This window comes from Corythoichthys intestinalis, chromosome 17 (assembly GCF_030265065.1).
Source record: "Corythoichthys intestinalis isolate RoL2023-P3 chromosome 17, ASM3026506v1, whole genome shotgun sequence".
Classification (NCBI taxonomy): Eukaryota; Metazoa; Chordata; class Actinopteri; order Syngnathiformes; family Syngnathidae; genus Corythoichthys; species Corythoichthys intestinalis.
In genome coordinates, this window is record NC_080411.1 from 10,405,841 (window position 1) to 10,430,000 (window position 24,160).

A 24,160-nucleotide genomic window follows, 5' to 3' on the forward strand; every position below is an offset into this window, starting at 1 on the left:
TCTGAAAATAGATGCTTTTAAGGCATTCTATCTAACGGCAACTAAAAACTCCCCTCTGACGCCATCCTCCGAGGGTGAAAATCGACTAGCTGGCTGGCTAAGCTGGCAGACCGCCTGCGCTTGTGCTGGCAGTCTGGACCGGCAGTAATGGATCTGTTTGAATTAATTAAGCCGCGGCCTCGGCTTCATAAATATACCCGCAGATCGCATGTCCGATAATTGTCTTCACTTAAAGCTAAACAGCGGCCCTCGAGGTGCTTCGGAAAATAGCAGCACGGTTATTTTTACACGGTCATTGACGTGAGGCCTCCTCGTATGTACGGCCTTGACTCGGTAAAGAGCCTTCAGCGGTGCGTCCGAGCCATTATTCTTGCCGCCAAATGGGCCTTGAGTCTGACAACTGGGTTATTCTTCTTTAACATGAACGTAGCAGGTGAGAGGTCACTTCCAAAAAAGAAATGAAAATTGATTCGAATAGATTAGAGTTCAGCTCTGATTATTATTGACATCAAAGTGCTAGGGCTAGATGAGGAGAGTGACAATATATCGAAGAGGTGATATATCAAGATACATTGTAGCAGGGGCGGAGTGGGACTCATTTTCAGCCCGGGAGTTTCATGCCACAGACCGGCCCACTTTATATCATGACCTACCGTCATAGACTAGGCACCTCCCTTAGGCATATGAGTCTCATTGATCGGCGACATCAAAAAATTCAGTCGTTCCCTCATAAAATCCTTAATTATTTTTTATACAAGAATAACAAAACAAAATTGCTAAAAATTCTCAATTTTTACATTTATATGCACAAAAATTACCAAATACTGAGATAATCACCAATATTTTCAGGATCAATAGCAATATTTAACATATCATTTACGTTTTTGCCCAAACTAGCAAACAGCTAACAAATCACTCAATTTTCACATCAGCTTTAAAATTCTCAAATTTTACACCAGACGCACAAAAATCCCCCAATGCAGAGATAATCACCAATATTTTCAGGATCAATAGCAATATTTAACAGTTTTGCCCAAACTAGCAACTTACAATTTTCAACAGCTAATAAGTCACTTAATTTTTACATCAGAAACGTAATAATTGAGGAAAGCATGCAGAATCATCTTGGTTATTAAGAACAGAAGTTACGGTATTGTGTAATCCAACATGACGGCGGTCCAAAACAAATAGCTTTTTAAGTAGAAAATTCTTGTAAATAAATGCTTAAATCGCGGAATTTCTATAGATATGAGCGTAAAACAGTCTAGATTCTTGGTTAAAAGCACAAAACGGACCCTTATCATTCATTTTACGTAAATATTTCAAGCAAAAGTTACGGTATTGTGTAATATAACATGGTGGCTGTCACGAAATATAGCGTTTGTTAGTTGAAAATTCTTATAAATAAGTGCTTAAACTGTGGAATTTCTAGAGGTATAAGCGTAAAAGTCTTGATTTGTGTGTTGTTATGTTGTTGTATTGTAATCTTTTGTTATTTCTAGGGCTGTCAAAATTATCGCGTTAACGCGCGGTAATTAATTTTTTAAATTAATCACGTTAAAATATTTAACGCAATTAACGCACATGTCCCGCTCAGACAGTATTCTGCCTTTTGGTAAGTTTTACAGCAGGCTTTTTGTGCTGTCTACAGCGAACTCTTGTGGTCGCTTTGCGACGTGGTTTATTTTTTTTCTTGCCAGTTCAATATGGCTGCACGACGTCTCGGGCTGACGCCTACGTTGTAATGTTGTGCTTATATGATCCTTGGACAAGATTTGTCCGTAAGTATGGCTGTTGTAAAGAATGTACATATTATGTTAGTAAGCGAAATGTTCTATTTTTTGTATGAGACGCTTTTTGTTTATGTTTAGTGAACCTGTATAGCGTGCTAAGCTAACGTTGTTGCTAATGCAATGCTTGTGTACTTTTTGTTGTTGTAGTTTTACGACGGTCTAAAGAGGACAATGGTTTGAGGCTATGTTATTAATAAATCAGATGAAAAAGGTAGAAGTCTGATTATTAAGGCGTCGTCCACTAGCTGTCTAGCTTTGGAAAAAGTAGACACTTCGGAGTGAGGACAGCATAGACAGATTTAAATGACAGTAGAGTGAAATGTCCACTACAGTCCTTATGTACCGTATGTTGAATGTACAGTGGGGAGAACAAGTATTTGATACACTGCCAACTGTATATATCCATCTTGTATCTTTTCGTTCCATTCCAACAATTTATTTTACAGAATATATATATAATTTACAGAAAAATATGGCATATTTTATAGATGGTTTGAATTGCGATTAATTGCGATTAATTACGATTAATTAATTTTTAAGCTGTAATTAACTCGATTAAAAATTTTAATCGTTTGACAGCCCTAGTTATTTCTTTTCTTTTAGTATCTTTGTGTCACCTGTTTAGAGACTACAGATGTAAATTAGCATATTCTTGCTACAATCTGGCATATTTACATCTTTTTAGATGTCCATCAATGTGCACTGTCCCTATTAAATAGATAATAAATAAATGTTTGGTTAAAACCAAAAAACGGGTAGTTATCATTCATTTTATGTAATTTCAAGCCAAAGTGACACAAATTTTATCCATTGATTTTGTTTTATTTATTCTTTTCCACATTTCAAAGTGCATGCATGGTGCTGTTTGATATAATTTTTACCTTGAATCCTCGACCAAATCACTCTTGAGACACTCCTGCTTGCTTGTATGCAGTAAAACCATCGTCCTATTTCCACCTAAATCCGGCGTTAGAACGCAGCGTCATAGACTTCATAAATATATTGACGGGACATGGGTAGGCATGTGCCGGTTACCGGTTTCAAGGTTTACCGTGGTATGAAAACGTCACGGTTTCAAAACAACTAAAATTTTCCGTCATACGTATGACGTTCGCATTATACATTTCTCAAAAATGTAGCCAGAAGTGTCTTGGAGCGTCAGCGCTCACCCCTCCCTCTCCGGTTGTTGCTGTGTGTCAGTGACGCTATTCTGCTATACAGCCAGCGAACCAAAAAAGAAAAACTCCAAACACAAGGCGTGCTTTTCTTGAATTTATGGACGTCTCAAATCATGGTAACTGAATTAAACAAAATGAATGAATTTTTAACCCATACATCTCAAAATAACACATTTTGGAGCCTTGATTGCAATAACGTGATACCGTGAAACCGCCGCATTTTTCCTCAAGGTTATCGTACCATCAAAATCTCATACCGGCTCATGCCTAGACATGGGCCTATCTCTGTCAAAGCTGACCGAGTGGAAACAGAAAAAGCTTTTTATATTGAAAATTCTTGTGAATAAATGCTTAAATGCCTGAAAACAATTTTGTTGGTTTAATCTTTTATGTTAAATTGCCAAAATATAAAAACTTGATATTCAAATTTTTCGGTGAGTACTGTAAATACTTTAATGTAATACATCATTGGTTATCAGCGGTTTCCTTTTATTTATGACATAAGATTCCAAAAAAAAAAAAAAAAAAAAAAAAGTGAAAGATAAAATGATTGACCTCACCAAAATGGCTGTCTCCTAAAGCATTTACCGTATTTTTCGGAGATTAAGTCGCAATTTCTCATAGTTTGGCTGGGGGTGCGACTTATACTCTGGAGCAACTTATTTGTGAAATTATTAACACATTATTATATCATTTCATATGTTATTTTGGTGTTTTGGAGTGACACTGATGGTTTGGTAAACTTGTTAGCATGTTCTTCATGCTATAGTTATCTGAATAACTCGTAATAGCTATGTTACGTTAACATACCGGCCACATTCGCATTTTGTTGCTCATGCATCATGTAACATTATCATACTGTACACTTTTTCAGCATGTTGTTCTCTATTGTATTTTTATTTTAAATTGCCTTTCACAATGACATATCTGTTCAATGTGTTGGATTTTATCAAGTAAATTTCCTCCAATAATGCGACCTTTACTCCGGTGCGACTTGTATGTTTTTTTTTTTTTCCTATTCATTGCGCATTTTTGGGCTGGTGCGACTTATATTCAGGTGCAACTTATAGTCCCAAAAATACGACGGTATACAGTTGAACATCTGTGCATTTCAGGGTAGTTCGTGCCCATCTGTCCATCCCTGAGCTTGATGCTTTGGGTTAAAATGCCAAAGTTATGTTTTGACTGAGAACGTGGATTTCTCCCCAATCCTCCGTCTTTGTCCCCAAAAATATTGAGCTCGGGCGGCTGCGACAGAAGCACTAAGTGCCATGCTGGAGGTTTTAGTGGTGCTCTCATTCTACATGTTCATTCACAGTTTACTCTATCTGTGCATTGCAAAAAAACATTTTTTGTTTTGCCATATTTTTGTGGTTGACTTGAAGTATTAACTTGTGCCATGTGCTCGTCTCCGCAGGTTCTACTGGGACTTGATAATGCTCATCATGATGATGGGGAATCTAATCATCATTCCTGTGGGAATAACCTTCTTCTCAGAGCAGACCACCACCACCTGGCTGGTGTTTAATGTGGCCTCGGACACCATCTTCCTAGTGGACCTGGTCATGAACTTCAGGACGGGAATCGTCAACGAGGAGAGCTCTGAAATTATCCTGGACCCCAAGGTCATCAAGATGAACTACCTGAAGAGCTGGTTCGTGGTGGACTTTCTGTCGTCCATACCGGTGGATTATATCTTTTTGATTGTGGAGAAAGGCTTCGACTCGGAGGTGTACAAGACGGCGCGTGCGCTACGCATCGTCCGATTCACCAAGATTCTCAGCCTGCTGCGCCTGTTGAGACTGTCTCGACTCATCCGATACATACACCAGTGGGAGGAGGTACGTAAACAAACTTCGGGTCATTGCGGAGTGCACTGTAAAATGGATATATGGTAATGGGGCTTGGAGTAGGCGGACGTGCTGTGGCCGTCTCGCATGATAGATTGGGTTGCGTATTGTGTTGGTGCTACATCAGGTATCATGCTGAATTTACTAGGGTTGTCTCAATCACATATTTTTGCATGTGGGATCGAGTCTCCTGATTCAGAGGCAAATACCAAGTACCTATCAGATACATCTGCAATCTATTAAGAAGAAGGAAAAAAGCTTATCAAAATGTAAACTATTTCCATACTTCAGACATGATCACTCTTGCATGATGCTACCATAACATTAGCTTCCCGCGACAGCTGGCATAGCGTGTTTATTTCCATTTCCGCTGTTTATGACCTTGCGTTGAAGTTTTTTTGGGCAATATTCTTGTAAATGTTGGATTACGTTGTTGCTTTAATAATAATTATTATTGGAATAATACATCTTTAAAACCCGCTTTTTCACCAATTTTCACAAAATACAGATCAGATTTGATGTTTGTGACAATTTTGTTGATTTTTTTTTTTTTTAAACCGGCATACTAAAAATATAATCATTTTGAATTTTGATGGAATTATATTAATTTTGCTCAATACATCGATATATTGATCCACATGGATGAGTTGTTACAACCCTAGTGTCAACATATGGCCGATGTGTACACATCTTGAATTAGTTTGCTCAGTATTCTTATGCAGATACTACAAACATTTACAAGTGACATTTACAAACATATATAGTATACAGAGGAACTTGACTTCATATTTGTTACTGTATTATTTTATATATATACTTGTATATACATTTATACTAATATATACCTTTACGACTATACTATACTTGTACTGGGTGGGGCAGAGCAACTTGCTTATTTAAATTTGGCGCCCTGAAGCGGTGGTTGCTATGAGGATGGTAGAGATGGATTTATTTGAGAGGGTGGGGCTTAAAGTTTGGTGCTTAACATGCGTTATTTATTTTGTGTTGTATTTTAGGAACCCCAGTGAGCATCATGGAATGGACGAAGTTGGAACACGCTTTCACTGATGAGGCTTTTTTTATTTCAAGCAGTAGCCCAATCGTCGCAAAACAACGTGCATTCCGTAGACATTTCAATATTGCGCTCCGTGGTCGTGTTTCTGGCCAGCAGTCGATCTGGTTCAGTGATGGCAGGAAACACTCATTGATCATGTCGACATAACGGTCAGATTTCACTGATACTGCCTGTTTGTGAAATGTCTACGGAATGCACGTTGTGTTGCGACCATTGAGCGACCACTTGGAAAAAAATGCCTCAACAGCGAAAGCACGTTTCAACTTTGTCCACTCCATGATGTTCACTGGGATTCCTTAAAAATAAACACAAAATAATTAACGCACGTTAAGAACCAAACTTTAAGCCCCACCCTCTCAAATAAGTCCATCCCTACCATCCTCAGAGCAACCATAGCTTCAGGGCGCCAAATTTAAATAAGCAAGTTGCTCTGCCCCACCCTGTATAATATATACGAGGGCTGGGACGAGCCGCGTGTCCCGATACATGTGTGGCGAGCCGATACGTATTGCGATACTTCAACTATGGCAACATATTACCTTTTAAAATGTATAGGAACAGAGTGACATGTATCTTCGTTTAAACTAGATGCCATTTGACATTCATTCTATAATTCCATTAATTGTTGCAGCAAAATAGAACAAAAACTATTCAAAACACTTCACATTTTATACCGAGCCCTGATCCGATACCGAAAACCCCACCCCAAAAAAACCCACTGAATTACTTTTAACCAATAATAATGTAGAAACATACTTGTCTTTATTAAATGCTTCATTGAGTCAGTCCACTCAACTCACGCTGCTTGCACACACACAACGAGTTGACACTCACACTACTGCAAGTGTTTAAACAAGCTCAACAATGAGATGTCTTTCAAGTATAGCGCTCCCAGGCTTCTCTGGCAACATCAAAGCCTCACCGGCTGTCACTCATCGCTAACTTTTACAAGCAAACAGAAGTGCACTGGCAAGCAAGAAAAGCAGCAGGAGGGAGAGTGTCGGGATCGGGACATCTCTAGTTTGTTAGCCTGTGGCCGGTGCTGCGTTGCCGCAGCACGTTAGAAGTAGAGGTGGGTAGTAATGCACTACATGTTCTCAGTTACATTTACTTGAGTAACTTTTTGAGAAAAGTAGTTTTACTAAACTGTACTTTTTACTTGAGTAGATTTGTGAAGAAAAAAATGCTACTCTTATTCTGCTACATTGGGAGCCATGATATTTTTCCCTCTTTATTCTACATATTTATTATTATTTTTAGCTAGCGATGCTAAGAGTAGCTCTACCGATTTCTCCAATGAGACGTCGCAATATTAATCACATGACTCCATTATACCAATCAGACGCAAGCTTGCTGTTCTATGTTCATGCCAGCCTGTTCAATTATGTAGTGTCTTTAAAGCACCGTAAAAAATGAAGTATTTGATATAGAGCGGCGCCCTCAACATGACTCGAAAGTACGGATTTTAACATCTCTCTAAGGTTTTATTCGGCACCGATTGACCACAGAAAAATGGAGGTATAGTCCTTTTAATTGTTAAAAAAAATGCAAAAATATAAGCAGTTACTCTTAAAGTTACCGTATTGGCCCGAATATAAGACGGTCCTGATTATAAGACGACCCCCTCTTTTGAAAAAAGACTTTTTGAACACCAAATTAATTTTTATACAGAAAATAATTACAGTACATCTGAAACAAATGATTATAACAATATAATTGAGAGAAAAAGCATGTTATTTTGCCTAATTCAAATCTTAATATCTGAATATCTAAATATGTAAACTAGTGCTGCAACGATTAATCGATTAACTCGAGTATTCGATTAGAAAATAATATTCAAATTGAATTTTGCTGCTTCGAGTATTCGTTTGAAGTGACTTTGTAATGGTTTATTTTGAAAGTGTTTGCATTTAGTTTTATTGATTTGTGTGGATACACTGCCTTCTAGTCTGCCTCAATTCACATGCCTGAATCCAGGTGCTCCCTGTTAAGACCGACATAAGCTAAATTTTGTTTGAGCTAATGTTTTGTTTTAATGCATTCGTAATTTAGTTTATAGGTATATTTAGCCTATTTTTGTGGGAATATGTGTCTGAACCATTTGAGAGCATTGTAAAAAAGTTAGCATTTTATAGCATTTAAACTAGCAGACTTTTGCGATGTAAGTTAGCCAAGTGTTCTTTTGTTGTACCTAGATCCTCATTTATTTATTTTTTTATACTGTTTGAGGCTCAGCTCAGGTAATTTAATTTTTCATGTTCCTTATCCGATTACTCGATTATTCGAACTAATGGTTTATCGATTAATCGACTACTAAAATAATCGATAGCTGCAGCCCTAATGTAAACTAAAGTGCAATCACATTCGTCAATGAATGGCTTCTGGTTTTTGAAATGTTAATAAACCAATCTATTGTGATAAAACAACAAAATTGCAATAACTGCATTCAGCATCAAAGTGAGGGCTAACTGTAACTGTAGTCTTGAAACAAATCTTAATAAGGAAAAACATGGCAATAAAATAATGCAAACTGGTTAAACTTGAGAGTAGCTGAGATCTGTCATGACAGAACATCGCTTAAATAATATCTGGCGCCATTTAGCCTCGTGAATGGGTATAATGTCTAGACCCCGAATATAAGACGACTCCCACTTTTTCAGTCTTATTTCAATGCAAAAAACACTGCCTTATATTCGGGCCAATATGGTACTTTTTGGCTACTCTACCCACCTCTGGTTAGAAGTATCTAAAGTATCGATACTGATAAAAAAGGATCGTGACATAAAGGATCGCGATATATCGCCAGATGATATTTTTCCCAGCTATAATTTACACTAGAGATGGGCCGAAAATAGTGATGCATTTTTAGTTCATTTTTGGCTGATGGTTTTCAGCCGAAAAACGTCGGTCGAAAATGAACTAAAAATGCATTGCTATTTTTCGGCTCTGAATTTTTGGCACATCTCTAATACAGGTATATACAGTACTCATATACTATCTATACTTGTTTTATTTTATTATCATAAGGATCCTCACTGACTCCACTACTTAATTGATGGCAGTAAATGTCAAATTTAAGTTTTCATCTGTGCCAACTGGAGTGGCAAGTCTATCTTTTAGGGTGGCAGTTGCCGTCCCCCCATGCCACCCTGGTGGATCTGGTGGATCAAGAGCGAATACCTGTTGAAAACCTGCACAGGCACAAGAGTAGAATAGACATATTTATTTCAACAACTGCAGTAGGGGAGAGTGACACTATTCGTAAACAGTTTTTAATATCCGTGTGTGAACATGAGTGTTGCTCATCTGAGAATATTAGTCCGACTTTTCCTAATGGAAAACCGAGGAATTTATTTAAGTGGACTTATTGGAGGAGAACAAAGGAGTATTGGTAATTCACACCTGATCTTTAGTGTCCTTGTTGGATCGTGTGCCTTGTTTGTTATTGTTGTTGTTGTCATGCAGATCACATCATCCTTCGACATTCTTTCGGTGTGCCCCTTGCGCTTGACCGAGCATTCATGCAAGGGTCGGAACGGCTGCGGCTGTAGCCTTTTTCGAAGCAAACGTCAAGCGTAAATGAGTCTGCGTAGATAAAAGTACTGGGCCGTGAGTTCAATTTCAAGCTCCTGTGACGCTAACTGATGAAGTAGAAAGCGTTCAAAAACCACTAAAGCAGCCCATTTCCACAATTTATTGGTCACCATCTTTGGTATGGAAAACTTCCTCGCAGAGGTTGACTCATTCTGACCTTAAAGTATAGATCAGTGTTTTCAAACCCTGTGCTGCGGCGCACTACTGTGCTGTAGCGTAGCATCTGGTGTGCTATGGAAAATCATCCACTTTCACGTAATTGATGTAAAAATGTTTGGGAAAATGTATCTGCAAATGTACCGTTGCTGACTGTCTGTACTGTCCAATGGCCGTTAATCATGCGATACTCTTTCATATCAGTAGGTGTCAATAGGTAGCTAATTACCGTAATTTTCAGACTATAAGGCGCACTTGACTATAAGCCCACCAAATTTGACACGAAAACGACATTTGTTCATTGATAAGCCGCACCGGACTAAAAGCCGCAGATGTCCTCACTGTATTATGGGATATTTACACCAAAAGATATTAACCTGTAGCACTTTATTTAACAGTGGCATCACAGGACTGTCATAAGACCAAATGAACCACTCTGAAATTTTGAACCAATTAGCTGCAAAGCTTCATTGCATCAAGAAGCTTCATTTGGCCATTACTACTCCCTTGGGGGAGACAGTCAACTTCTGCTGCCACCTGCTGGCAACGCTCTTGTTGTCCAACATGCCTCCTAGCATGCATTGCAGCGCTACAGATGTAGATAACAATCAAAATTCATGTTCGGTGCTAATTATTTCTTCAGTTGCTGTTCCAGTTGTTTCATTAATTGATAGTTATGGTATTTGGTAACACTTTATTTGACAGTGGCGTCATAATACTGTCCAATGGTCGTTAATCATGCGATACGCTTTCATATCAGTAGGTGTCAATAGGTAGCTAATTACCGTAATTTTCAGACTATAAGAGGCACTTGACTATAAACCCACCAAATTTGACACGAAAACGACATTTGTTCATTGATAAGCCACACCGGACTATAAGCCGCAGATGTCCTCACTGTATTATGGGATATTTACACCAAAAGATATTAACCTGTAGCACTTTAACAGTGGCATCACAGGACTGTCATAAGACCAAATGAACCACTCTGAAATTTTGAACCAATTAGCTGCAACACTCTTGTCGTCCAACATGCCTCCTAGCATGCATTGCAGTGCTACAGATGTACATAAATATCAAAATTCATGTTCGGTGCTAATTATTTCTTCAGTTGCTGTTCCAGTTGTTTCATTAATTGATAGTTATGGTATTTGGGAACACTTTATTTGACAGTGACGTCATAATACTGTCATTAGACAATTATAATTATATTATTAATACTGTCATGAGCATTAATGAATGCTTATAACGGATGTCATTATGTGTCATCTGGCAAATTATCTCACAGTTGAATGGATGGAAAAGATCCGAGCTGGATATAAATGGAGTTGATGACATAATTTGCTGGATGACAGTTAACCCTTTATTGCCAAATGTATCACATTTGATACACCTAAAATGTCATGATTTTGAGACTAATTCAGAATTTTGACATTTCTTTTTGGAAAAAAAATAAAAAAAATAATGGATGCAAGTCAACATATGCATCTGCAGGTTCCATGAGAAAAAAAAACAGGATTTATAAAGAGTTATAGATATTAGAGTGCTTATTACACATATCATTTTGACTTTTCTTTTTACAAATTTGAAAAAAAGGTTTCATTAGGACCTTATTTTTCAAATTTTGGGATTGTCTGATAATTGCTTCATGTTGCAGGTATTTAAGGGTTGATGAGATCTGTCATAAGCATTCCGTAGGGCCTAATGCCCATGATGGTGTCATGTCATAATTATGACAGTCTTATGATGCCACTGTCAAATAAAAACGTTAAAATTGTAAATAAAGTGAATAAGTGACGGGCAAAAAGTGAGGAGGTAGTAGCATTATAACCAGGGGTGCTGCAAGGGATTTTGGGACCCATGAAAAGATGTCACTTTGGGCCCCACCACCAGTGCCGGGACACACACACACATTTAGTGTATCAACTATGTAATTTCTTGCATTCTGGTGAATCTTTACACACTAATTTGTACATTTTCTGCATTAATTTAAGATGGAAAATATATTTATGTAAACATACAGTGTATAGAGCAATAATGAACAGACTGATATCATCTAAAAGAAATGTACTGAAGGCCATCTTTTACAATCTAAATATATTTTTATTGGAAATATTCTCAAAGCAAAAACCATAATGAATGACTTTGAATAAATGTTTTGTTTGAACTTAACTATACTACAGTATATATTACAGTATACAACTGTTTTAGTATGAAGAGATTGCTAAGGGTTTGCCTGCTGTACTGATTAAATGTAAGCTAAAAGTGGAGCAAATACTAGCTAGCAAACAATTACAGTATTTCATTATGAAGTAGGCTTAGCCTCATCTGGACTGGATCTCCACTATAGGCTACAGCTCTTAAGCGAGGTCCCTTTATGGCTGCAGCTATCTATTATTTTAGTAGTCAATTAATCGATGAACTGGTTAGTTCGAATAATCACGTAATCGGATAAGGAACATAAAAAATTTAAATACCTGAGCTGAGCCTCAAAGGGTGTTAAAAAAATAAATAAATGAGCATCTATGTACAAAAAAGAACAATTGGCCAACTTACATAGCAAAAGTTCGCTAACTTAAATGCTATAAAATGCTTTTTTTTTTTTTTTCAAGGCTCTTAACAAATGGTTCAGACACATATTCCCACAAAAAAACGGCAGAAAAAACGGCAGAATATACCTATAAACTAAATTATAAATGTATTTATAAAAAAATAGCTCAAACAAAAGCTTAGCTTATGTTGGTCTTAACAGGGAGCAGCTTGATTCAGCCACGTGAAATGAGGCAGACTAGAGGGCAGTGTATCCACCCAAATCAATAAAACTAAATCCAAACACTTTCAAACCAAACTATTACAACACCTCTTTAATTAAACGAATAGTCGAAGCAGCAAAATTCGAATCCTTTTTTTCTAATCGAATACTCGAGTTAATCGATTAATCATTGAAGCACTCGGTCCCTTATTAACAAAGTAAATTAAATTGATGACAAACCAAATACAATAAATTCTTGACAAAATGGATTCAAGCCGATTTTAAAAAAGAAAATTTCCACACCAACTTTCAACATCTGTAGGATACTGTTGAGGTAATTATCGTGGGTTGATTGATTAAATATTTGCTTGATTGATTATTTGCTTGTGCTCATAGATACCATAAATAATACATATTGCTATATTTTTCTCTTATTGATATAACCAGTAAATGATTATTGCTTGCTATACTAGGTTGTAGTATAATGCTTAAGTGTTACAAAGAGTAAAGAGGGTCAGGATGACAACTGCCTTGCTTCATGGCCGCAACATTGCGTAACTAGACCTTCTAGGACATCTTCAGTGTGTTACGTCTAGACTTTCGTCTAGACCTTCGAGGACAATTTTCCATCCGAGGACATCTTCCATGGCCGCAGCGTTGCATAACTGAAGTGTCTGGTCATTTTGACCGTCCTTTACATGTGCCCTTGCTTACATACGTGTACTTATTTAGTTCCACCTACATGCTCACACATAGCCAACCAAAATCACATGGGTGTCTCCAGCTTGCTCCCCCCTCCCTTCAGAGCGACACCCTTTCTGTGTTTGGACAAACCCCTAATAAAAAGAGCAAAGGAGGGTTTTTTTCCTTAGATCAATCTTGGTGACTATACAGCGTAATCTAGCATTCCTTTGTCTAGTCCCTCTTTTGCTCTCCTTGGCCAAGAAAACTGAGTGTCTTCTCTCCTTGTTTTTGGGTAATTTTACAATGTCTACCTATGGATCTATTTTTGAACTTGACAGATACCAAAAAATGCCGTCATTATTTAGAATTCATGTTTTTGAATAGGTGCATGTCGCTTATTGAGAATCCCGTATTGCTAATGGAGTGAGCTGGGACCTCGCTTCGGCGCTAAGATAACAGGTTAATTTTCAGCACTACACTGTCACAAGACACCAACCTTCCTTTGTGAAGTACTTTGTCACATCCTGTTGGCCTTTTTTTTACCCATCTTCTGTTTTGCTTTCTTTCCTTTCCTCTTTTGAAAACCCTTGGAGTGTGACAACGTTTTGGCATTAGCAGTGCAATGACAGTGACATTGTCAGCGGTGTGCAGCATGTCTGTAAAATGTGTTTTTCTTTTTGTTTTATTCCTATTCGATTCACGACTTTATATTGTTAATACAGGCTTCAGAAATTCATTTTTACATCTTGTTGGGATTTTTAAAAAAGGTGTGCCGTAGTTGATACAAGGTTGAAAAACGTGTATAGATTGACAAGACAACTAGCTCGAGAGTCAGCAACTCGAATAGATAGATGGTATGCAATCTACTATTTTTTTTTTTTTGCTTCCTCCAAACGTGCTGTTGCCATGTGCCGGGCATGCTGGCTATGTGGGAAGCTGATTAGCATTCCAGATGAGCCACACAGAGTCTGTGGGAGGACTGTGAGGTGATACAGGCCACAACCACAAACAAATAGCATGCGTAATAAACCAATGAATGAATGAACGTTCTTCCCGCCGGTGTTGTTTGTACGCTCGGTAATGAAGAAATGCTATAAAATGGAGGCGTTTAGGTGTTGTAACCCCCCACGGCCCATACGCCAACACAATAACAGAGCCGACACATCTTCGGGAGCTGCTGTGAGCGCGGGGTGTGTAAAAATTCCGGGCTGTCATACGAGGTTAGGTGTCAGATAAAGGATGTGTACTTATAAGGGAGGGACAAAACACATTCTTTAACGCGTTGAACCGTTGTCAATTTCATTCAGTTAGTCAGCCAGCCACTCTTAAGTGTCTCGACCGGCGAAGAGTCGTCATCCGCCACGCACGTCACTGTCCGTCACTGCTAACCCCCTCCTCACTTTGCCACCACCTCTTTGCTCCATCTGCCTTGTTAAGAGTCTCACAGAACTGGACTGAATCCCCCTTCCTTATGCTACATTTACATGACAGTAACATTGCAACTAGTATTCCACGATGCTGCTATATTGAGCATGCACTTTATCCCTCGTATTGTGTCTGGGTCAGAATTGACCTGTTTTTAAGTTTGGGTATACGAAAATCAATGGTACTTTTGACATGGTCAAACTTGAAAACGGGTCAATCTTGACCTGAAAACAATATACTGCAAATCACAGTTAAATTACAGATCAAATTTGATCCAGTAGCAAAAATATGGGCAGATTTCTAACACAATACAAAGGGTAAATAAGTGAAAGCATGGCCAGTCACAATTTGTATCCCAGTCAGAACGCCAAAGCACATCACTTACATACAGAGGTGGGTAGTAATGTGTTATATTTACTAAGTTACATTTTGAGACTTTTACTTTTTGAGAAAAATGTACTTCTTATAGTAGTTTCACAAAACCGTATTTTTTACTTTTTACTGGGCTATCAAACGATTAAAATTTTTAATGGAGTTAATTACAGCTTAAAAATTAATTAATCGTAATTAATCGCAATTCAAACCATCTCTAAAATATGCCATATTTTTCTGTAAATTATTGTTGGAATGGAAAGATAAGACGGCTATATACATTCAACATACTGTACATAAGTACTGTGTTTGTTTATTATAACAATAAATCCACAAGACGGCATTAACATTAACATTCTTTCTGTGAAAGGGATCCACGGATAGAAAGACTTTTAATTCCTAAAAGATAAATGGGAGCACAAGTTACAGTAATTTTGATAGTTTGTATATTGTGACTAAATATTGCCATCTAGTGTATTTTTTTTTTAGCTAAACCTAATGTTTGAATAGGGTATTATTTTGCATAGCTATTTTGATTGGGAATGCCAGATCTCTTTGAATTAAGCGCTTTTCTTTTTGTGAACATTATTTTTATTTTTGAGAGATAGGAATATTATTTTTGTTGTGCTTTCACTAAACGATACTGTAGCGATTTAAATGTTCTTAACTGCCCAAATGCATGATGGGAATTTGAGCAACCATGAGTCACAGCGGTTGCTGCAAAGGATATATCTTCTCTGCGTTGTGTACAACACGTGGTGTTAAGTAAAAGATCATCTCTAACTATACTTCCATTTGTTGCTTGTCACAATAGTTAAACAATTGTGGAACAGATGCTACTGCGTAACCTATTAAATAGCGTGGTTCCAAAAAATGTCTGCGTTACCAATTCATCCTGCTAGGAAATTGGTAGTGATATGGACACCATTCGACCCGTGAATCATGTTGGCTCATTGTCATCAAATGGCTCGGTTCGTCCGATTATCTTCTGAGGAAGACGGCGGCGAACATATAAACACCGAGAGGCGTTAGATGACTGTTTGTGAATACTTTTATTAACAAAACAAAAGCATGTGGGTAACGCAGCACTCGGGCCTGCGCTAACTGCGCATTTTCTCTACTCTCTCGCTCCCTCTCTCGCTCGACCACTTTCTTCCTCACTACTCAATCTGACAATGCCGGTCACATTGAAAATAACAGCGGCCCCCTTGGCGGGTGCTGGTAACACCTGCATCCACTCCATTTGCTTGTCTCTGCCCTTAGCTCTCAATATACTTCAAACGGCGCCATTGTAGTCTGTTCGCCGCAATGCTTGAGTGGGTCGTTCCGCGCATGCGTTAACTGCGTTAAATATTTTAACATGAATAAAATTAATTACCGCCCGTTAACGCGTTGATTTTGACAGCCCTACTTTTTACTCGTGAAGAAGATACGCTACTCTTACTCCGCTACTTTGCACTACACTAGACTAGTGCTGCAACGATTAATCGATTAACTCGAGTATTTGATTAGAAAAAAATATTCGAATTAAATTTTGTTGCTTCGAGTATTCGTTTAATTAAAGTGGCGTTGTAATGGTTTATTTTGAAAGTGTTGGCATTTAGTTTTGTTGATTTGGGTGGATACACAGCCCTCTAGTCTGCCTCATTTCACATGGCTGAATCCAACTGTTAAGACCAACGTAAGCCAAGTTTTTGTTTGAGCTAATGTTTTTTAATGCATTCGTAATTCAGTTCATAGGTATATTTAGCCGTTTTTTGTGGGACTATGTGTTTGAACCATTTGTTAAGAGCGTTATAAAAAAACTGTAGCATTTTATAGCATTTAAGCTAACAGACTTTTGCTTGCCTGGTATACCAGACTTACCGCTGTTCCAGCGATTGAGTCTGGCGACAGTCCGGCGGATGAAATTCCGAGGGCGGAGCAAGCCACAGCAAACAGACAGCGGAGTGGACTAATCAGCGACGGGCAGAAGTGATGTTGTTAAAGCGACAAGTTATTAGCGTGAGCGGAGAATGGAGAAGTTTATTTAACATGGCTAGCGCGAGCCATGTTGACTGAGTCAATGACTTGTTTCGATGTGTTTTTGGTCATTTAAAACTGGTTTTACCGCGGATTGGAACATATTCTCGGCTCTCCCGTTCGCCATCTGTGTTGTTGTAAACACGACTTTCGGCGCGCAAGAGTGACGTTAACCGTTAAGAACACGTCACGGAAAAATACGAATCTGATTGGACGATTGGTTTTGTACCTTGCTAGAGAGGCCCTTAATGGGCTGGGTCCCAGACTATTTCTCAGTGTTTGAAAAATACAGGGCGAATAGTCTGGCTGTGCCAGACTTTTGCTATGTAAGTTAGCCAATTGTTCTTGTGTTGTCTAACTAGTACATCGATTAATCGACTACTAAAATAATTGATAGCTGCTGCCTTACGCTAGACTTTACATTTTTCCTCTTTATTCTACATCGGTATAGGGCTGCAGCTATTGAATATTTTAGTAGTCGATTAATCTATCACCTAGATGGTTTGAAAAATCGAGTAATCGTAATTTCAGAATCAATTTCAGGAGATTGCACTTTCAAAAGAGCATTAAATATGGACACAAAATTCACAAAATTTCTCCAAACGATGCAGAGTTGCACTTTCATTTAAAGATAAATGGAAGTACCTGAGCTTAGCCTCAAACGGTATTAAAAAAAAAAAAAAAAAAAAAAAAAAATAGATGAGGATATAAGTACAACAAAAGAACAATTGGCTGACTTGCATAGCAAAAGTCCGCTAGCTTAAATGCTATAAAATGGTAACGATTTATTTTATTTTACAATACTCTTAACAAATTGGTCAAACACATTTTCCAGCAAAAAATAGCTAAATACACTTAGAAGCTTAATTACAAATGCATAAAAAAAACATTAGTTTTAAGTGGTCTTAACAGGGAGCACCTGGATTCAGCCATGTTAAATGAGTTGTCATATTCACTGTTGCCATCAGAGGGCAGCGTATCCACCCAAAATCAATAAAACTAAATGCAAACAATTTCAAAACAAACCATAATAACTAAAGGCGTGCGAAATTTCCGATTCTTAGATCATTCGCGATTCGGCCGTGGAAGATTCGAGAATGATTCACAAACATCCAAATTCCGATTATTCAATTATACCTGGTAAAACAGAAGTAAAACACAGTCTTTGGGACGCAATGAGGAACGGACAGAGAGTAAATGTCATGTTCAACTCATGCCGCTAGATAAAAAAACAATCATACCTGACTGCGGCCGACAGCCGCTACAAACAACGCCCAGTTGCTAGTTGCTACAAACATACGGCTACAGTAGATATCATATACATGTAGAACTAGATGCAAGATGACAGACGACGGCGGTGTTAGAACATGTATTATTGAACAGAGATGCAAAATGACACTTTCCGACGTTAGTAAACAGCCACCATCTTAAAGCAGTACTAAAGCACTGACTTCTCTAGAAGGCTCAGTTGTAGCAAACCTAATTAACTTTTTATCTAAAATACTCCTAAATCGGCAGAATCTTGTCTTGAATCTATCTTTAAATGATGAAATAGTTTTAAAACTTTGACAAAAGTAGACAGAAGGAAAATTATGGAATAACGGGAGCAATTTTAACAACTAACGGTTGATTCACAACATTAAATTAATTGAATGTAGTTTAAAGCTGCTGATACAGAATTGGGACTGGAGTATTTTATTAACTGTTATTTTTGTATATTTGTTTACTGTTATATGTTAACTTGATACTGAAATAGTAGCTTGGTTTAGCCTGAGAGGATTTTTGAACAATTTTGGAACTAATGTACAAAACATTAAAAAAAAAAGAGGAGGTTGCCTCAATAATCGTTTTATAATCGAATCTGAGCCTCTGAATCGTAATCGTAATCGAATCGTTAGGTGCTCAAAGATACCCAGCTCTAATAATAACACCAGTTTAATTAAACGAATACTCAAAGCAGCAAAATTCGAAGCTTTTTTCTAATCGAATTGCTCGAGTTAATCGATTAATCGTTGCAGCACTACTTTAATCTTCTTTTAGAAAGCACTCCGTTCGGACTCGTCAAGACACGATTAATCAACAACCTACTATCGTTAATTGATTCTCGTGCCTGCCGCTGCTTTATACTGATGATTCCCATTAGGTTAGGGCCAAGGCAGATGATGAGCTTCATTATTCAGGAATTCCCTGTCAACGCCTCCCGGAATAATGGTCGCTCAAGCTTGTAGTTTCCAGGCAGAGCGGAGTGGGTAGGCCGGTGTTAGCGAGCGGTATACCACCGTGCACACACACGCGTGCGCTCAATCATTCATTCGTTTGTTTGCTCGCACGTAATTATGGCGATGTGCAGCGCTCAGGGAAATTGCAGCTTACGCGGAGAAGGTCGTGCCGAGCGGTTGACTGCTCATTTGGCATGCCGAGCAAAACAAACAAGGATTAAAAAAGAAAAAGAGCGTGATAGAGAGAGAAAAGAGGAAGTTGGACATTTAAAAGTGTGATTTTGTTTATTTCAGAGGGACTTCAAAGGCGATACGACGGCCTTCGGAGGACACGTTTGAACAGTGTTTCGTAACGTACAACGTTAGATGAGTCACACTTGGCTCCTAGCCATAAATCCTCTCTATCATCACTCGGGCTTTACTATCAACTCCACATTATCTGTCTTTATTGTTTTGAACTTGGATGTCTTGTTTTTAATATTGAATGAAAAGAAACATCAAATATCTGTTGCGATTCATCGAGGTGAATTTTAGCATTTTCACGCTTCAGATCAAGTCCAGTTGTAGGCTGTATTTATTGATTGAAGAATGATTTCAAAGAGAGGCTGCAGGCATTTGAACCAGTTGTTTACCGAGTGATTTTTGAGGGAACCAAAAAGAAGAGAGTCCCAGCAGTCGACGCAGGAAGTGATGAAACCGTGGACAAGAATAGCCGTAGTGTGAGAGGTGGGGGAGGGACAGAGCCGGTTGATGTCGCGGTGGTGAAAGTATGATGACTGGCTAACGTTATTTATGTGAGAGAGAAATGACAGTGAGCTGCTGAGGATGACACACAGACTTAAGCTGGAGGGAAGAGGAGAGTGAGGAATTGTCAATTGTTCGGGAGAAGCTGTCAACTTCGGCGAGGGTGGTTTTAGTTCGGATGAGGAAAGTGTCACTTTTGTTGCTGGAGAGTTTCAGGAAATTGGAAGTGAACCAGGATTTGGACGTACAGCTTGGTGTCATCCATGTTCAGATGGCAGGCCAATGGCGTCCCGCAAGCAACACGTCACTTCCGCTCGTTAATATTCATGACATTAGCTACTGTTGCTAAGGGGGGACACGTTACCATTTGTCCTTATAGGAAATGAATGGAAATCATGTACGAACGAGATGTTTACAGAGCTAAACCTACCAATTCTCACCGAAAATGATATCCCTGGTGCCAAATTCACTGGCAAAGATGTGGAAAACATAAAAATAGGGTTGTTCCGATCATGTTTTTTTGCTCCCAATCCGATCCCGATCGTTTTAGTTTGAGTATCTGCCGATCCCGATATTTCCCGATCCGATTGCTTTTTTTGCTCCCGATTCAATTCCAATTATTCCCGATAATTTTTCCCGATCATATACATTTTGGCAATGCATTAAGAGAAAAAAGAATGAAACTCGGACGAATATATACATTCAACATACAGTACATAAGTACTGTATTTGTTTATTATGACAATAAATCCTCAAGATGGCATTTACATTATTAACATTCTTTCTGTGAGAGGGATCCACGGATAGAAAGACTTGTGACTTTGTATATTGTGTCTAAATATTGCCATCTAGTGTATTTGTTGAGCTTTCAGTAAATGATACTGTAGCCATGCCCAAATGCATGATAGGAAGTGGAACCATGACTGTGCGTAGTGCTACCAATTGATATATCTTCTCTGCGTTGGGAAATAACATAGGGTGTTAAGAAAAAGATCAATTACTACCTTGCTTCCCCACATTGCTTCCCACGATATTTCTAATCGTAGGGAGAGGGATTGTAAGGCTTTAGCCAATTAAAAAAGGCTCCAATGGCTTCCAAATTTCACTCTACTCATTTTACGTTGCCTTTCTAGCTCTCTATATTGGTGAAACAGCGACATTACAGATTGAGCGCGACAATGCGTGAGTGGGTCGTGCAGCGCATGCATTAATTGCGTTAAATATTTTAACGTGATACATTTTTTAAAAAATTAATTACCGCCATTATCGGGATAAATTTGATAACCCTACCTTAAGCCAAAACTAAAGACTCTGGATGAGTGTAACGTATTATGTCTGTAACGTTAAATACAATTAGAAAATGCTTTGATTAAAAAAAAATATATATTAAAGGCATGTCCGATATTTTTTGGCCGATTCCGATACTTTGAAAATGACGTGATCGGACCCGATCGATCGGGACATCTCTAAATATAAGTATTGAGAAATGACTGTATATTATAATTTAACATACCCTACAAAAAGTCATTTTGGAACATTTCTAGTTTGTGGTGTGCCGCAAGATTTTTTCCAATGTAAAAACGTGCCGTGACTCAGGTAAGGTTGAAAAACACTGTTTTAAACGAATTAAACTGTGTGAATGGATGAAAAGCAAACTGGTTGAGCGTGTTGTAGCGCATATTTAGTCAAGACATGTACACACAACAATATACTTGACATTTTGGTGTAAGCTTAGCTGAGCTTCCCTTGCAGTCTTAGGGTAACATCATTGAAAACATTTTGATAAAGTGGTGGGAGAAAAGAATTAGGCTGCTTTAATTGACATTCTGTGTTCTAAAGTGTGTTACTTGAACAAAGATGTAGCTGTAGTGTAGCCCGAGCCACATCTGGCTCATGAACAGCACCACTGGCAGCAGCAGCTTCAGGCCCGCTGCCATACTCCAGCTCAGCCGATGGGCTCAGGTTGGGCGGGTGGCAGCAAAGTGGGCCCCCTTGGGAGAAGGTTTAGCCTTTTTCTGGTGCTCCAGACGCAATCTGTCAGCTTCTAATGTGCTCCAAAATGAATACATAATAGCTGTTTTTTTTTGTTGTTTTTTTTTTGCAAGCTTAGAAATTTTGAAGGTCAAACACAATCCATTCAGCAATGCTGTCCAACCATATGGATTGGAGTTTATTTTAAAACAAAAAAATATCAACTTCAGCAGCAACAATTCAATGGTGAAATGAATATTTAAACTATATTTTAAGCAGCATTGACGAAAACGGCTTAATAAGTTCAATGTTTGTCTAGTACACATTAGGGGTGTGACGATATATCAAAAAAGTGATATATCGCGACACTTTGTAGCCCAAAAGGTTATCGATATGCTCCCACCAAGAATTGATATGTTGTTTTCAGAAGGTGTCACTTTTAAGTGTGGAGCAATATGCAATAAGTCAATTAATCGCACGGTAAATAACAATGAGGACGGTAATTTTCCTGGCTGTGATTTATCGCATATACTGTATTTGTGCGTGTGTTCGGTGTGATATCATATGAGACAACAGTTCCTTTCACAGATGTTTAGTGGTCATCAACACACCGTAGAATTAAAGTTCAGACATACAAAATAGGGAAACACATCTATATTAAACATTGTAAAATGTTAGCATTGAGGCGAATGGAAAAATCTCGGTTCGGTACGCACCTCGGTTTTGAGGTCAGGGTTCGGTTCATTTTCGGTACAGTAAGAAAACAAAATGCAAAATATAAATGTGCTCGTTGTTTATTACACACCTTTGTGTTTTCAACAATAGGAACATTAGCCTATACAAAGCTAGAATTCTGCTCAAAAAGTAGTGCGTATTTAAAGGGAATCCAACAAACATTTGCCTTTCAGACCCCGCGTATTGGTCAGCTTTCTTTCTGAAAGAAAGAAGAAAAAAGAAGTCCTGTGCTAAAGAGAAAAGCAATCCCAATGACAAAGATTTTAACATGTATTTTACAAATGAAATGCCTCAATGAATCTTTTTTTTTTTTTCTTACAAACGATTTTCAAAAGCTTAACTGGTGGATTTTCTCAAGTTAAAGCGCCACACAGAAATTAATAAATTTAATTGTGTAAGCAGGATCAGTGTATTATTCTTATTAATTAATTACAGTAGTTTTAGCTCATTTCAATCTATTTTATTCATATGGGCTATTATTTATTTTATTATGTGTTTATATTTGACAAATTTGATGTAGTATTCATTTACATTGTACATTTTATGTTGTATACCTTTTGTTCCTATGTACAGCAATGGCAAACGATGCGAAAAAAAGGAATCTCTTACTGATACCAGATGCATGACAAAAATAGAAGTGCACTTTTTTTTATTTTTTTTTTATTTTTTTAAACTGAGTGTAAAGCTTACGTACTTCCGGTGAACACACAAAATTAAAGCATGTCATGTTTAACATGTAAATAAAGATTTCTAGCGTTAATCTCAGATACTTCATATTACACACTAAAAATAACTTTAAAATGATGGCAATGAATAATTTGGCTTTTTTTTTTTTTTTTTTTTTTTAATATTATTTTTAATATAGTTTGTGTTCATTCCATTTGAATGGGTGATTTATTGGGATGTATTGTCACTACATTATTGGTTAAAGTGGTTAAAAAAAATTGACAATAATATCGCATATCGATAATAATTTAGGAGACAATATATCGCCTGCTAAAATTTGTTATCGCGACAGGCAACGCAACAGTTTGCTACCAAAATCTTCCATTAGAAGAGACTCTACATTGCCTTGTATCGCAAAGCGTATTGTATCGTGAGGTCGCCAGAGATTCCTGCCCTTACTAAACATGTTTCCGATTGGATTCAATGTAGGACATGAAAATATATTTGCATTTTTCAGCTTTACTAACAATGTGAATGACTGCCTAGCTTCATTTTGTTCGAGTTTCAGTTCTTAAAATTTTCCAGCAAAGGATAAAAAGTGACAGATTAGAAAATCATAATCTATTTTTCATTCTTATTTTACTCAAAATAGCGTTTGGCTCATGTTTCATAGCTTCATCCAGAGCTCGTTTCAATGCAAAATCTTAACGCGGGGTATAAAAATGATCAATTAGACTGTCAAAGAACATTTTTTATTTTTTTATAACACTCTCATGAGTGCCACACGTGCCAATGTAATAAAATCTCTCACCTCTGACTGCTGTAATCCATCGCAATAATGTAATTACTCACCCATAGTTCACGCTCGTGCTATTTATTTTCCCCTCTCCTTTACTCTGTAACAATTCGAACCCACCGGATGTC

At 37.8% G+C, this 24,160-nt stretch overlaps 1 protein-coding gene across 1 annotated transcript in view; it reads left to right on the top strand.

Annotated features, from left to right (window-relative positions):
- The window catches only part of LOC130905970 (potassium/sodium hyperpolarization-activated cyclic nucleotide-gated channel 1), a 203,151-nt gene that overhangs the window by 17,411 nt on the left and 161,580 nt on the right, over window positions 1–24,160 (top strand). Inside the window, exon 2 of the mRNA XM_057819798.1 lies at window positions 4,389–4,812. Within this exon, the coding sequence (XP_057675781.1) occupies window positions 4,389–4,812 (424 nt within the window). The remainder of the gene's footprint in view (window positions 1–4,388; window positions 4,813–24,160) is intronic.